Here is a 16,375-nt window from a genome sequence, read left to right as displayed (position 1 = left end):
TTTATTATATACATTGTTATTTTTATTACCTACTGTCCCTACTTTCGTATAATTATTATAAACATAATTTTTACGCTTTAATTGCAATTATTATAGTACTAAGAACTGATTTATTATCAGTTGATAATTCTTCGAAAAAAGAAATAGCGATAATCTAACTAAAGGTAATTAATGGAAAAAATTAAAGAGCTTAAAATGGTGAGATTAGATATAAAACAGTATTTAATGCCAATGTTCGACTGCAAAACAACGCACTATTGTCCAACATGAAGCTCCTCATCGTCATCCTCGGCCTGGCTCTAGCTGTTACAGCGGAAGAACCAATCTTCCGTGACTATCATCTAGAGATAGGTATCCCCGAAAGGGCTCGCATAGACGCTGCTGAGGCGGCCGCGGATTTCGACGGTTCCAGGATTATCGGAGGACAGGTTTCAGCACTAGGAGCTAATCCCCACTTGGTATGTTTGGTAATTTTTAGTCAATAATAGTCTTTGTTTCACGTGTCTTTTGTAATAATTTTCTTGTAATTTTTAAGGCTGGTCTACAAATCTCATTGTACAACGGACATAGATCAATTTGTGGAGCTTCTCTTATTAGTAACACTAGACTGGTCACTGCTGCTCACTGTTGGAGAACTCCTAATGCACGAGCTAGAAGTGTTACCGTTATTCTCGGAACTGTTAACTACAATTCTGGTGGCGTTCGTATCACCACCAACAATGTTGTTACACATCCCTTATACAGCGATTTTAATATCCGAAACGATGTTGCTGTCATTCGCATCAATCACGTTAACTTCAACAGTAAGTCAATTCTAATTTTATAATTAAATTTAGAAAACAACTTTTAGCTTTTGCTAACTTCTGGTTTTATACGTTTTGAGTTTATATCACTAGGTGGAAAACTGGATACTTTTTATCCAAATATAATACTAAAATTCAACACAAGCGAATAGGGGATTAGTTCAGTTGTAATACATTAACGCGTAAAATTTAATCCTGACAACGAAATACTTAAAATAACATCTAAAAGATATCGCAATTTCGCAAATTGTAATAATGTAATTAAAAAACTTAAACGTTAAATATGATATATGATGCACATTATTATTAGATAGAAATCCAAAAGTTCTGTGGAATAATATAAAACTTATAACTAATTTAAAAAAAATCTAAATCAACGAACTTACAATTACTGGATATAGATCCATGTCCTATAAAGGCAGTTAGTACTATAAATAACTTCTTTGCTAATATTGGACTTAGCCTTGCTAAAGAAATAATAACTAAAAACAAAATTTTACACCATAACAAACAAACGCAGATACTTATCGATAAAAATCAACCGTCATCTTTTGTTATTTTTCATACAGATCAAGAAGAAGCTAGTTCAATCATTATAAACTAAAAGACAGATAGTGCCTTTAAGCGACGCAATATTATCTGTAATCCAAGTATACATAATCTGTTATGTGGTACAAATCTGTATGTTGGTAAAATAAATATATAATTAGTGTAAGGTACATTGTAAGTCGTCCAGTAACCGTCGCTGCGATCGGCACGTTTAAATTAAGTCATTTGTAAACGCTTCTATCCGTTCTTAAAGAAATATATCCTCATCAACAATTGCTTTATATCCGTCCAAGATCAACCTTTTACAATTTTTGGTCACTTCGAGACGCATCTTTAAATGTTCCACACGCCAAAAAGTATGGTGAACACCCGGAAAAAGAGTATGTTAAAGAAAGATGAAGAGCAACAGGAATCCAGGTCATCCATAGAAGAGGTTCCAGTACAACCAATTAACGATAAAAAATGCGTTCAAGAGGATAATAAACAACGAGATAAAACATTTTTCCTCAACGAAAATAAAAATGAAGGTAGTATTGTAAAAACGGAATCGCCCTTAACGGCCGTTCAAATTATGCCTTCAACGTCTCGACAAGTGTTCAGTGCGAAGACTAAGAGGTCATCGTCATCCTCTGCGCTTGCAAGTAAGAAGAAGCTAGCACTAGAGGCAGCAGAAGCGAGAGCAAAAATTGAATCGGACTTGAGTAATAAAGGTTTGGCGGCCGACCTAGCGGAGATTGACGACGAGTGTAGTGTACAATCAGACCACACTAACAAGGATGTAGAAGAGGGGTTGGAGCGCAGCAATCGAGAACTGGAAGCAGTCCGTCCACGACATGGGTCAAAATACGGACGCGCCGTGCCAGCTGATCACACAGGATATCGGCACTGATGGAACAATTCACCTTCTGACCAGCGCACTGAAGGATCTTGCAGCCGCTTCTACCAACAATAGCTTAAATAACAATTTGTTAAGTCGAATATGTACACCATAAGACTTACCCGTATTTACTGTTGACCCCATGGAATGGCTTCAGTTTAAACAGGCATATGAAGAATCATCTAAGGTGTGTAATTTCAATGATAGTGAAAATATGTGGCGCTTAAGAAAGTGTCTAAAAGGATCAGCTCGCGAAGCTGTCTCGGCCCTGCTGAGAAGTGCTTCGTCACCCGAGATGACTTTATCGTGTCGATATAAAGAAATTACACCCAGTATCACAAGAATATCACAAGGATATTGTACCATTATCTGTTAAAGTGCGAAATTGCGTTGCCGCCGTAAAAGTAATCGGTCAATATGAATACCTAAATGGAATAAATTTAATAACATTTTTACTTTCAAAGTTACCACCACTTCTACTTTCAAAGTGGGCAGATTACAGTTACCCTTTCATCAAGCAAGGTAAAAGACCGACATGTATCGATATTTCCAAATTTTTAAAATGAAGAAGCTGCAAAAGTGTCTTCTATGGCTTTATTGACTATTAAAAATAATTCTGATAATTATTATAGCAATAAAAAATACACAGAGGGTATGCATACAATTTTATTAAATAAAAAATACAATAACAATTGTGTGAATATTGTCGCTTCACTCACTTCAGCCTATCGCAGTCCACTGCTGGACATAGGCCTCCCCAAGTTCGCGCCACACATCCCGGTCTTCCGCAATCCTCATCCAGCCTACACCGGCAATCTTACGTAGATCGTCGGTCCAACGGGCCGGAGGACGTCCCACACTGCGTTTGCCAAGACGCGGTCTCCACTCTAGGACCCGTCTACTCCAACGGCCATCGGTCCTGCGACACAGATGACCAGCCCACTGCCACTTCAACTTGCTAATTCTGTGGGCTATGTCGGTTACTTTCGTTCTCCCGCGGATAGTCTCATTTCTAATCCTGTCTTTGAGAGAGACCCCAAGCATGGCCCGTTCCATTGCACGTTGAGCGACTTTAAACTTGTGGACCAGTCCCTTGGTCAGTGTCCACGTCTCGGCTCCGTATGTTAACACAGGCAGGACGCATTGCTCGAAAACTTTTGTCTTCAAGCATTGCGGAATCTTCGAAGTGAAGACTCGACGGAGCCTGCCAAACGCCGCCCAGCCCAACCGAATCCTCCTATCGGCCTCATATTGTCGCTTATCGATTCATAAATTACAAGATTGTAAAAAATTCCGCAAAGCATTACGTACGGATCGCGGGAGTTTTGTTAAACGAAACCGGTTATGTTACAAATGCATAGATGCAACGCACAATAAATCAACTTGTCCCCAGGCCCGTCTCAAACTAGGCTGGGGCTCTTGGGCACACAAGAATTTGGGGCCCTTTTGGAAATAAAAAAAGCGAATTATAATTTAGTGCATCACTCGCGTCTCGTGCGGGCCTCCGCGGCCGCCGGGAGACGATACCGACGTTCTCACAGTTTGTATAGCGAACAATACCGGTGAGCGATTTAAAACATTACTTCGTAGTATCGAGAACTTTAGTGTACCTGTGCAAAATTTACATTAAATTAATTTTTATTTTATTTTATTTTATTTTATTTTATTTTATTTAGGAAACAAACAGTACAATAATACAAAGAAAAAATCATATAAAACTAATACATAAACCAATAAAGTTTCCAATAGTAAACAATTCATTAATAAGCTAAAAAGCACACATTAATCAGAAATAATCGATACACACAGAAATATAAATAATTCAAACAGTAGTAAATTGAATAATTAGGTAAACATGTACGAATAGAAACATTTCATACAATCATCCATTAAATAATAAATAAAAGATAATAATATTCAGATATGTACAACATTAAAAATTAATCATACCAACTATAATACAATTATAATTAAACACAACACACAACTATAATACAATTATAATACAATTACAATTATAATTTTAATAACTATTCTCATTTATGTAATACTAATAATGAAATTTGTTGTGTTAATACTGAAAACTACCTAAAATATTAATTGATCAAGACAATTATAATTTATTGTTACTATTAGAAATTAAAGTAGGAAAATGTAACGACCCTTGTGCCACTCGTACTCCGCTGGTGTAGTGCCTGGTGCATCACTCTCGACGCGCGCGAGTTCGTACGTAATCCATGTTACCGAGGTTAAATTGGGGTCGGCTAAGCTTTCACTGGATAACCTGCACGAGATGGTCAAAAAGTCATTTACTATCGAATTTATGGGAATATCCGGGAAAACCACGTCAGAACGCTGATGATCTTCGTGCTCTGGAACACCTGGAACAGACGGCTAAATTAATCGATGGTCAATAGCATGTAGGTCTGCCATGGAATGTATAGGATAGTTTCTGTAAAATGCCTGATTCTGTACATACAGCACATATTAGGTTACGTAACCTGGAGAGAAAAATGTCTTGTAACACAATACGCTCAGAGGTACCGAGATAGTATTAAACATTTATTGGATAACAATTTTGCTAAGGAAATTTTAGATAAAACAAAAGTAAATAAAACACGGTACTCATTTTGGGGTGGACAACCCTAATAACAAAAAAATTACGGCTTGTTTTCGACGCAGCGGCTAAAACGCATGGTGTATCACTTAATGATTATTTATTAACTGGTCCGGATTTGTTGATGTCACTGTTGGGTATCATGCTGCGCTTTCGAGAACACGAAATAGCAGTAGTAGCCGACATCAAAGATATGTTTTTAAAGGTTAAAATCTTACCTGTCCACCAGGACGCTCTTAGATTTCTGTGGCGCGACAGCCCTAGCGATCCTATAAGAACGTATAAAATGATGACATGACATGAAAATGACATCGCTAATATTTGGTGCGAACTGTGCGCCGTTCATTGCACAGTTCATTAAAAATAAAGACGAAATGCGCTATGAATCGTCAAAACCTATGGCAGTTCAAGCTATTCGCGAACAGCACTATATGGATGATTACATACGAGCATACGAATACCCAGATGTTAACAACGAGTGAATGCATCGACGATACGTCACACTAGCGCAACTTCATTCAATAACTTAGCCGCGTCTACGCACACTTTAAAAAAAATTAAACAAACGTTTTTTCCCAGACAACATCCGGCCCGTCGCGTTAGCCACCGGCTCCAACCAATATGTCGGTGTTACGGCTGTAGCTGCTGGTTTCGGAAGTACGAGTGAAAGTAAGTTCATTTTCATTTACAGATGATTTGATCTGATTTCTATTTATATGCCTGCATATTTTAACAACGACCGTAGAGGGCGTTTCCAATTTGTTTTTATTATTAAGTATTTTTTTTATTTTCAGCCAGCTCAGTATCAAGTGTAGCGAGACATGTAAGCCTGCAAGTCATTGATAACAACACGTGTGCTAGGACATATGGTACCGCAGTCGTTGGCTCTTCCATTTTGTGCACGTCTAATAGCGGCGGCAAAAGCTTCTGCTCAGGCGACTCAGGAGGTCCTCTCACGGTCGGCAATACCTTGGTCAGTAATTGATTTTCGTTCTTTTCTCGTCTTATATTTTGTACCAGTAACGACTTTCCTTTTTACTTTACTCTTTGTTATACGATTTTATTTGCTTATTGTGATTAATATTTATTTACAATTAATATTTAATTGTTTATTTGAAAATTTTTCTACAGATTGGTATCGCTAGCTTCCTTTCGGCCCGCGGTTGCGCGGCGGCACCAGGCGGTTTCGCCAGAGTTACCTATTTTGCTTCTTGGCTTTCATCACAATAGAGTTCTGCATAGTATGTGTGCCGACATCTATCGCGTGACATACGAACTACGTAACTAAGAAATGACGCATCCTACATCGCGATATCAAAGTTATTACAGCAATTAAGTACGAGTATATATACAAGAACTGGCGCGAACTTGGGGAGGCCTATGTCCAGCAGTGGACTGCGATAGGCTGAAGTGAAGTGATATATACAAGAAACCAATAACAACCGTCTGATCGGAGGATCCTCTCTATTCAACGGTGGATGAGGAACTTAACACTCCGTTCCTCACACCCCTAAACTGGTGACCCCGACGAGATCATTAGGGCAGCCTTTGTAAGCTACGTCATCGTGACATCACCCCCAAATATCATTTAATAATTAAATATTTTGATGCGTTTTTGTTTGTATTATTTGCGTATCGTTATATCTATCGTTATTACGACACCTATCTACATCATTAGTTTTATTGACGAGGACTAAGTTTTCAGTTACCGATAAGATATTAAATTACTACTTTGATTATTAAACTTTGGAAGGAATTATGGAAGGAAATAAAGACTTCGCTGTTAAGTATAAACAAATATTATACGTTACAAAAAAATAGAAAATTATTTTATTACATTGATGCAACATTCTTGAGAAAAAGTATACACTATCAAAAATCAAAAATTATTTTATTGAAGTAGGTGTAGTCATCACTGGCGTACTTAAATGGGCCAGTAATATTTACTTAATCATCAAGAAAGCGAATAGTCTCGTCTACTTCATTCAAAAAATCATTCGGAGATGATTACTCAGATCTACAAAATCTTCGTCAGACCTATTTAAAAGGATTTCAAGTATAGTAATAACCCTTACATTGTAAAAGACATTGAATTACTTGAAAAAATTCAAACGTGGGTTACCAAAATCCCAAGACGAATAAGGAGACTTGATTACAAGGATAACGGAACTTATGCTTAATTAGTCTAGAAGATCGAAGAGAGAGCGAGAGAGACGAATTGATCGAAACGTACAAATTATTTAGGCTACCATTATGATATACAACAATTGGGCAAAATTCTTGTACATTTATTACTTCACTTTTACAAGACCGTCCAGGACTAGGCAATAGTATTCCCATCCTCACCTTTATGCGCTCACAGATCCACTCTGATAAGACCAGAGAATTACATGGAGCGCGTTCCCTACTAGTTGGATATTTTACTTGATAAAGATTAACCAGAAAGTTCAATAGTAAAAGTTTCAATAGTCCAAAACGAAGGCGATGACGCAATGTATAATTGTTGCACAATCGTACAAAATAATTATTATAGGTTATTTGTATATGAAGCACAATTGTTTTGCTTTCATCAAATAGATAGATAATAAATAAATAAATAATAAATAGATAGATACACTAAGTATAGATAAATTCACCACGTGCATTTCTTACCAGATTTAGTCATTTACAAAAAAAACAACAATATTTTCTAGACTTAAATGTCATTACAAAATTGATAAAATTGTTTAAGTGTTAATCAGATTACCAATTATTATTAACTAGCTGTTCCTGCGACTTCGTCCGCGTGGAATTTAACTAAAAAGTTATTGTTTAGTTGGCAGAGTTATATAATTGTGTTTGCTCGCAAACGAAAAAAAAACCGACTTCAATTACATCGACAAGTAATACAACGTAGATCGACGAAAAAATAGTCAAGCAACTACGCGTTATCAAAGATTACTCAAAAAGTAGTTATCAGATCTCGATAAAATTTATATGTGACCACATGATAAACATCAGCTTTCGATTAAATTAAAAATTATTAAAATCGGTACACCCAGTAAAAAGTTATTACGGATTTTCAAAAGTTTCCCTCGATTTCTCTGGGATCCCATTATCAAATCCTGGTTTCCTTATCACGGTACCAAACTAGGGATATCCTCTTTCCAACAAAAAAAGAATTATCAAAATCGGTACATCCAGTAGAAAGTTATGCGGTATAATACAAAGTAGGTCGACGAAAAAAGCGTCAAGTAAAAACGCATTATTAGATATAACTCGAAAAGTAGTTGTTAGATCTCAAATAAATTTAAATGGGACCAATTGGCACACACAACCTTTCGATTAAAACAAAATTTGTCGAAATCGGTCTACCCAGTCAAAAGTTCTGATGTAACATACATAAAAAAAAAAAAAAAAAATACAGTCGAATTGAGAACCTCCTCCTTTTTTGGAAGTCGGTTAAAAATAAATTTCTAAAATAAAAGTAGCCTAAGTTACTCCTTACTATATCAGCTATCTACTAGTGAAAGTTTCGTCAAAATCAGTCCAGCCGTTTCAGAGTGTAGCCGGAACAAACAGACAGAAAGATAAACGGACAAAAGTGTTATTTTGGTATATGTACCGTTTAAACATCCATATGCATTTAGTAAAAAGCGGTTATTTTAATATAACAAACAGACACTCCAGTTTTAATCATTTGTATAGATTTTTTTAAATTTCAAACTACTTTTATTAAAAACCCTTAAAAATCATAATTACGTTCACATATTGCTCTTTTGATATGGTACATACATTGAATTAGATACACGTATACTCGTATATATACAGGGTGGCCGATCACTTGACGTCATAAAAAAAAATTTAGGTTCGGTATGTTGTGGGGTATCCGAATCACCCCCATGTATGTTACGCGATTTTTTATAGTTTAGGAGTTATGAATTTTTTTCGATTTTATGAGAAATTTCGACTTGACCATCTTAAAAAATTTCTAAAAAAAAAAGAAATTTTTTTTTTAGAGTTTTATTTTTTGCAACTGAATTCGCATAAGTTGTACTTTTATGCATAAAATAATCAGCTTCGTAGCTTTGATGAAAGTTATGAAAATGGTGGTCTAAAGTCAAAAATCTACGTTCCGTGAATTAGGACTTAAATTTTCAACTTTAAATTAAAAATCTAAACAGGTGACCTTATGATTTCTTAGTTAGTCTTAAAAATGCGCCAGACTCTCAGCTTTCATAATAATAATAAAAAAGCCGTACTTAATATGGAAAATTTGGCTAAAATCGGTCTTCAAAGACAGCAAGGTGGAGAATTCTTAAAATTTGCCTATTGATTAAAAAAAGTTTTTTATCATTCCTAAGGCTAATTAATGATTAGAAAATGCTGGAAACCTATTGTGTTGGTTGGATAAGAAAAGTTTTAGGCTTTTAAGTAAGAACAAGATCATAATGTTAAAATCATTTAATATTTTTAAAATTTATAATAAATGTTCAACGTGGCCAACTTCAGCAGCAATGAAATAACGAATGGTGACACAAGTAGCAGTAAACACAATGTGAGCACAACTGAGATCAGTAACTAACGAACTAACTTTGATCGGTTGCGATCGGCCTCTTATGCCACCGAGAGTGAGGGAGATAGCAATATAGTTTCTTATCCTTTCAGCCCATTGTTATTGCAGGTAAAATTTGCCGTTTTTTACGACGGTATAGAATTTGTATTGTTTCTGGAGGTGGCCACGTTGAACATTTATTATAAATTTTAAAAATATTAAATGATTTTAACATTATGATCTTGTTCTTACTTAAAAGCCTAAAACTTTTCTTATCCAACCAACACAATAGGTTTCCAGCATTTTCTAATCATTAATTAGCCTTAGGAATGATAAAAAACTTTTTTTAATCAATAGGCAAATTTTAAGAATTCTCCACCTTGCTGTCTTTGAAGACCGATTTTAGCCAAATTTTCCATATTAAGTACGGCTTTTTTATTATTATTATGAAAGCTGAGAGTCTGGCGCATTTTTAAGACTAACTAAGAAATCATAAGGTCACCTGTTTAGATTTTTAATTTAAAGTTGAAAATTTAAGTCTTAATTCACGGAACGTAGATTTTTGACTTTAGACCACCATTTTCATAACTTTCATCAAAGCTACGAAGCTGATTATTTTATGCATAAAAGTAAAACTTATGCGAATTCAGTTGCAAAAAATTAAACCCTAAAAAAAAATTTTCTTTTTTTTTTAGAAATTTTTTAAGATGGTCAAGTCGAAATTTCTCATAAAATCGAAAAAAATTCATAACTCCTAAACTATAAAAAATCGCGTAACATACATGGGAGTGATTCGGATACCCCACAACATACCGGACCTAAATTTTTTTTATGACGTCAAGTGATCGGCCACCCTGTATATATGAACAAACACTCGTGTATATATATATACAACAACACAACAAAGAAACAAACAAACTTGCGTTGCCCTGAAATTAAAGAAACGATATTTTAAGTTTATTATTCTATAAGTACTCCTTCTTCACAAATTTCAATAATTATAAATAACTAAATATATTTTTAAAATTCCTTCTTACATCCTTTTATCTCATAATTTAACTAAAGAGATTCTATAGGAATTTCTTTATATCTTTTTCTTTTATTATTTATTATTATATATTATAGTATTAAACGAGCAATTCTTGTATATATATATATATAATCTGAATCTCGGAAACGGCTCCAACGATTTTCATAAAATTTAGTATATAGGAGGTTTCGGGGGAGATAAATCTATCTAGCTAGGATTAATTTTCAGAAAATGTCGTTTTATCCCCGTTTTTAGGGAGTGAAAAAAATATCGTTAGAATACGAAGGTAAATTTCGCATTTGTCAATTTAGTGGCAATAGCTCGGTGGGAAATCGGCCGGTCGGGATCAACCGATAAGATCATGGTTCAAATCCCCATGTCCCTGATCAATTATTTTTTCTTTTTCTTTTTCTAATTGCACTCGTTATTTTTTATTTAAATAGGCTGTTCTTATTTTTTATTATTATGTCGGTAAAATCGAAAAATATTATGCTTTTATTAAATTTTATCATTATTATTTTTTATTTATTTTTTATTTTTGATTTTTTATGTTTATTTATATTTTTTATTATAGTTGGTAAAAAAAATATTATTCATATTTTATAAATATGTAATTCGTATTTAAATATGATTTTCAGAAAAAAAACACGATTTGTTGGAGCGCCTGTCAGTTTTTGAGAAGCAATTACTCTCAATCTTGTAATTGTGTGTGACACGCGTTGGCGCAAAGGTCAAGCCATGGATTGTACCTGTTGCGCTGGCGGTTGCGGGTTCGATCCCCGCACATGACAAACATTTGTATTGGCCATACAGGTGTTCACCGTGATCTGGGTGTTTATGCAGTCCTTGTGGGTCTCCCCACCGTGCCTCGGAGAGCACGTTAAGCCGCCAGTCCCGGTTGTTATCATGTACACCTGATAGCGATCGTTACTCATAGTAGGGAATATATCTGCCAACCCGCATTAGAGCAGCGTGGTGGATTAAGCTCTGATCCTTCTACTACATGAGGAAAGAGGCCTATGCCCAGTAGTGGGATATTACAGGCTGAAGCGTTGTAATTGTGTATTTTGTATCAATTTTTAATTCATCGTTATTTTTTATTTTTATTTTGCGTTAATTAATTAGTAATAATTGTGTTTGCAGGCAAACGAAAAAAAACCGACTTCAACTATATCGACAAGTAATACAACGTAGGTATACAGAAAAATAGTCAAAAAATACGCATTATCAAAGATTACTCCAAAAGTTGTAATCAGATCTCAATGAAATGTGACAACATGATAAAACATCGGCTTTCGATTAAGTTAAAAATCATCAAAATCAGTACACCCAGTAGTATGTTCAGTATTATGTAGTTAATGTAAAGTTATGCGGATTTTCGTGAGTTTCCCTTGATTTCTCTCGAATCCCATCATCAGATCCTGGTTTCTGTAATATAACGGTCGATCGACGCATCGATTGTCGCGCTCGATGACTGCGTCAGTCGTGAATAAACGGTGTCACTGACAACTCGCTGTCCTTTTATTTAAAAACATTTCATTGGCGAACGAGGATTAATTATTAAAATGTCGATCGGAAAGTTATCGGAGTTCAACATAACATCGGGAAATTGGTCGATGTACATTGAAAGAACAGAAATGTTTTTCAAAGTTAACGCGGTTAAAGAAGACTTATGGCTACCCACTTTAATTGCGGTGATGGGCGATGAAACGTACGAGTTACTAAGTAATTTGACGAGTCCCGAAAAACCGAGCACCAAGACTTACGCAGCGGTGGTGAAGCTGATGGGTGACCATTTACAGCCGAAACCATCTTTTATGGCAGAGCGATTTCGATTCCGCCAAAGAAGGCAAAATGCGGGTGAATCAGTTTTGCAATATATTTCGGAACTAAAAAAAAATGTCAAGATTTTGTGACTTTGGGACGGTATTAGAAGAGAATATGCGGGATCAGTTGGTATGTGGTCTTCGAAGCGAAGCTACTAGACAACGTTTATTCGCCGAAGACAGCTTACAATACGCGAAAGCAGTCAAAATTGCCTCAGCCATGGAAGCGGCGGAAAGGGATGCCGCAGCAGTGGAGCAGACAAGCGGCAGTGGCAGTGTGAGCAGCGAGGGCGTGGCGGATTCCGTGCATGCGGTGCAGGTGGCCACGCGAAATAGCCGAGGCGGACGTGGCCGGGGCGGCCTACGGGGCTCAGCGGCGGTGCGACGAGAGAAAGAAATAAACAGTAATTGTGCGGCTTGTGGATCTACGGATCATATAAGTGTTGGGTGTCGGTACAACCGGTTCATCTGTAGTAGATGTGGACAGAGGGGACATTTACGTCGTGTATGCCCGGTACGGTCAGGCGGCATCTCTCGGCAAGAAGGGCTTCCAAACAATAGCATGGTTGCTGGCTTCGCGGACGACAGAGTGCACCGATCGGAGGTGCTAGGGGTGGACGAACCTCCTTTATCGGACGACGAGGTCGAGCCGGTCGTAGAAGATCTACATCAACTTAGTCTTAACAGTTACAAGCCGGTGAGTTTAAAAATATGTATAGATGGTATCGTTTTACCTATGGAAATAGATACTGGATCATTAGTATCATGTATTAGTAAAAATACTTATGGTAAATATTTTAAAAGTAGGTATTTAGAGAAATCAAATATGTTATTTAAATTTTATGATGGTTCTACGATTAGACCCCTAGGGGTGATCAAGCCACTCGTCAAATATAAAAATATAAGTAAAATTGTAGAATTATTTGTAATTGAGGGTGGTACCACTTCGTTATTGGGAAGACAGTGGCTTTCGGAATTTTACATAAAAATACCATTATATAAACACATAGAAAATATGAATGTAATCAATGGGGAAAATAATTTAAATCATTCTATTAATGTATTACTCGACAGATTTAAGGAGTTATTCTCGGAGGGCCTGGGACGGTTCACGGGCGGTAAGGCTCAGCTGCGGGTGCGCGAGGGGGCGACGCCGGTATTTTGCCGCGCGCGGCCCGTGCCGTACGCGCTGCGCGAGCGGGTAGAGGCGGAGCTGGCGGGCATGCTGCGCGCGGGCGTCATCGAGCCCGTTGACAGCGCGGACTGGGCTACCCCACTGGTACCGGTACGTAAGGCGGATGGTGGACTCCGTATATGTGCTGATTATAAAGTTACTTTAAATCCGTTTCTGTTGGTCGATAAATATCCGTTACCGCGAATTAATGACTTGCTTGTGAAATTAAATGGTGCTAAAATATTTACGAAAATTGATCTTTCACAAGCCTATAATCAAATAGAGTTACATGACCCCGATAATTTGACAGTTATTAACACTCACAAAGGACTTTTCAAGTACAAACGATTAGTATATGGATTGTCTTCGAGTCCTGGAATATTTCAGCGAATTATGACTAATCTTTTGAACGATATTCCGGGAGTAGAAGTTTTTATTGATGATATAATAATCGGTTCTCCTGATACTCGCGAACATTTAATAACTTTAAAACGTGTTTTAGAGCGGTTACGAAATAACGGAATGAAACTTAAAAAAAGTAAATGCCTATTTATGACAAGTGAGGTTAAATATCTAGGTTTTATTATTTCAGCCGAGGGTATTAAAGTGGATCCGGAAAGGGTGGAGGGAATAGTAAATATACCTCGCCCGGTTAATATTACGGACTTAAGGGCCTTTCTAGGCACTATTAATTTTTACGCAAAATTTGTTAAAAATTTAAGTACTATATTAGCACCACTGTACCACTTACTGAGAAAGGGAGTAAATTGGATATGGAATGATGAGTGTGAAGTAGCATTCCGGACAATTAAGTCAATTTTAGTTGGTGCGGATGTTCTAGCGCACTACGATCCGGAAGCGCCTTTGTTTTTAACGTGCGACGCGAGCGCGCGAGGTATAGGCGGTGTGCTCACGCAAACTGACACGCGAGTCGCTCGCTCGGGCGAGTCGGCGCGGGAGCGGCCGGTCGTATACGTATCGCGAGCGTTAACGGCTGCCGAGAAACATTACTCTCAAATTGAACGTGAGGCTTTAGCAATAGTATTTTGCTTTGAAAAATTGCATCAGTACCTGTACGGCAGGCGCTTTACACTGCGTACCGACCATAAACTTTTGGTAACTATATTTGGGCCGAAACAAGGAATTCCGTCGATGGCTGCAAGTCGGTTACAACGGTGGGCTATTAAATTATCGGCATATACCTATGAGATTGAGTACGTTACATCAAAACAAAACGGCGCTGATGGTTTATCTCGATTGCCAGCAAGCTTTAAAAATAAAAATATTTTTAAAATTCCGGAACAATCTCACTTACACTTTGCACATAATGCTTTATTATTAGATTATAATGAAATTAAAAAACAGACTTGCCGGGACCCACTACTGGGTCGTGTTCTCACTTATATTCGTGACGAGTGGCCTCCACATAATGAGATGCTGCCTCTCAACCCTTACTTTAATCGTAAAAAAGAGTTGTATGAGGAGTTAGGTTGCGTGATGTGGGGCCACAGAATAGTGATACCGGAAACCTGCAGGGACAAGGTTTTAACTGACTTGCATGAGGCTCATATGGGGATAGTTAAAACGAAATCTTTTGCAAGGAGCTACGTATGGTGGCCGGGCATTGACGAAGCAATCGAGAAAATGTGCCGCCACTGTAGCGTGTGTGTCACGGAGAGTGAAGCGCCACCGCGGCATATGCCATGCCCATGGCCATGGCCGAATAAACCTTGGGCTCGCGTACACATCGACTTCCTGGGTCCTCTTGCGGGTCGAATGTATTTAGTGTTGGTGGATGCGAGAACTAAATGGATAGAAGTTTGTCAGGTACCTAGCACAGCAGCTAGTCACGCAATTAAAATATTGAGTGGCATTTTTGCTCGTTTCGGTTTGCCTAAACAAATAGTATCGGATAACGGCCCACCTTTCTCTAGCAATGAATTTTCAACATTTGTCAATACGAATGGTATTCAACATTTATTTTCGGCACCATACCATCCGGCATCAAATGGCGCGGCAGAAAATGCCGTCCATACAATTAAAAGGACTATTAAGAAAGCTATTAGACAAAATTTAGATATTAACTTATTTTTGAATAGCTTTTTACTTTATTATAGGAATACGGAACATTGTACAATAGGCGAAACGCCAGCGTCACTTATGTTCGGCCGCCGGTTACGTACTAAATTTGACGCTATGAGGCCTAATAGGGATCTTAAAGTCAGAAACACTCAAGAACATCAACAAAGGTACACTACTAATGAGTCGCGCCTATTGTACCCAGGGGACGATGTATGGCTACGTCAATATAGGGGGAACGATAAATGGGTGTCGGGGAAGGTAGTGGATAAGATGGGGACCACAGATTATAGGGTGGTAGATGCAGCAGGACGCGAAACGCACAGACATATTGACCAACTGAAACAGCGTAAACGGAGTTCACTAATCTGTCCTTCTAGCCCAGCGAGTGTCGGCGGGGAGACGGGAGCGACAAGCACCGAGCCCGAAACGCATGACACAAACAACCCCGGGGACGATGCGCACGCATTAGCCCACAGCCCGACTCGCGAACGTGAGAAAATTGAGGAATGCGTGGAATCAATCCCAACTAACACACAGCAACCCTCGCCTCCCATTGAACCGCCTCGGTCTCGTCCCATACGTAGATGTAGGATGAAATAATATCATCTTTCGACATATAGTTGTTTCTTTATTGTTATTTTTATTTTATTTTTTGTTGTTGTTTAATTAATAGAATAACTAGGGTTTAATATTTAAATAAGCTGTTAATTGTACCAAAATAGATTGTTGTAGGTAATAGTTCATAGCTGTTGTGTGTATGTGCTTATGTATGGTTATGTAAATGCTGTATATTTGTAAATCGTTTTTTTTTTAAATGTATGTCTTAAATAAGGGTGGAGGTGTAATATAACGGTCGATCGACGCATCGATTGTCGCGCTCGAT

General features: G+C 37.4%; 2 protein-coding genes across 2 annotated transcripts; both read left to right on the top strand.

Annotated features, from left to right (window-relative positions):
- Positions 1–266: 266 nt before the first annotated feature.
- LOC123660490 (collagenase-like) lies at positions 267–6,203 on the top strand. The gene is made up of 5 exons (XM_045595556.1): positions 267–458; positions 536–803; positions 5,426–5,515; positions 5,650–5,819; positions 5,978–6,203. The coding sequence occupies exons 1-5, from the start codon at positions 267–269 to the stop codon at positions 6,074–6,076; spliced, it is 819 nt and encodes a 272-aa protein (XP_045451512.1). The 3' UTR covers positions 6,077–6,203.
- A 6,106-nt stretch (positions 6,204–12,309) lies between these two features.
- Positions 12,310–16,092, top strand: LOC123660575 (uncharacterized protein K02A2.6-like). Its single transcript, XM_045595631.1, has 2 exons — positions 12,310–15,376; positions 15,551–16,092. The coding sequence occupies exons 1-2, from the start codon at positions 12,310–12,312 to the stop codon at positions 16,090–16,092; spliced, it is 3,609 nt and encodes a 1,202-aa protein (XP_045451587.1).
- Positions 16,093–16,375: the final 283 nt, after the last annotated feature.

The sequence above is a fragment of the Melitaea cinxia genome, chromosome 15, assembly GCF_905220565.1.
Source record: "Melitaea cinxia chromosome 15, ilMelCinx1.1, whole genome shotgun sequence".
Lineage (NCBI taxonomy): Eukaryota > Metazoa > Arthropoda > Insecta > Lepidoptera > Nymphalidae > Melitaea > Melitaea cinxia.
Note: the sequence above shows the minus strand (reverse complement) of the source record. Positions and strands in the feature narration are given on the sequence as shown.

Coding starts and splice junctions, on each gene's coding strand:
- LOC123660490 (XM_045595556.1), top strand. CDS start 267: ATGAAGCTCCTCATCGTCATCCTCGGCCTGGCTCTAGCTGTTACAGCG. Junction 804..5,425: donor CAATCACGTTAACTTCAACA/GTAAGTCAATTC, acceptor GTTTTTTCCCAG/ACAACATCCGGCCCGTCGCG. Junction 5,516..5,649: donor TTTCGGAAGTACGAGTGAAA/GTAAGTTCATTT, acceptor CAGCCAGCTCAG/TATCAAGTGTAGCGAGACAT.
- LOC123660575 (XM_045595631.1), top strand. CDS start 12,310: ATGTCAAGATTTTGTGACTTTGGGACGGTATTAGAAGAGAATATGCGG. Junction 15,377..15,550: donor AACATTTGTCAATACGAATG/GTATTCAACATT, acceptor ATTGTACAATAG/GCGAAACGCCAGCGTCACTT.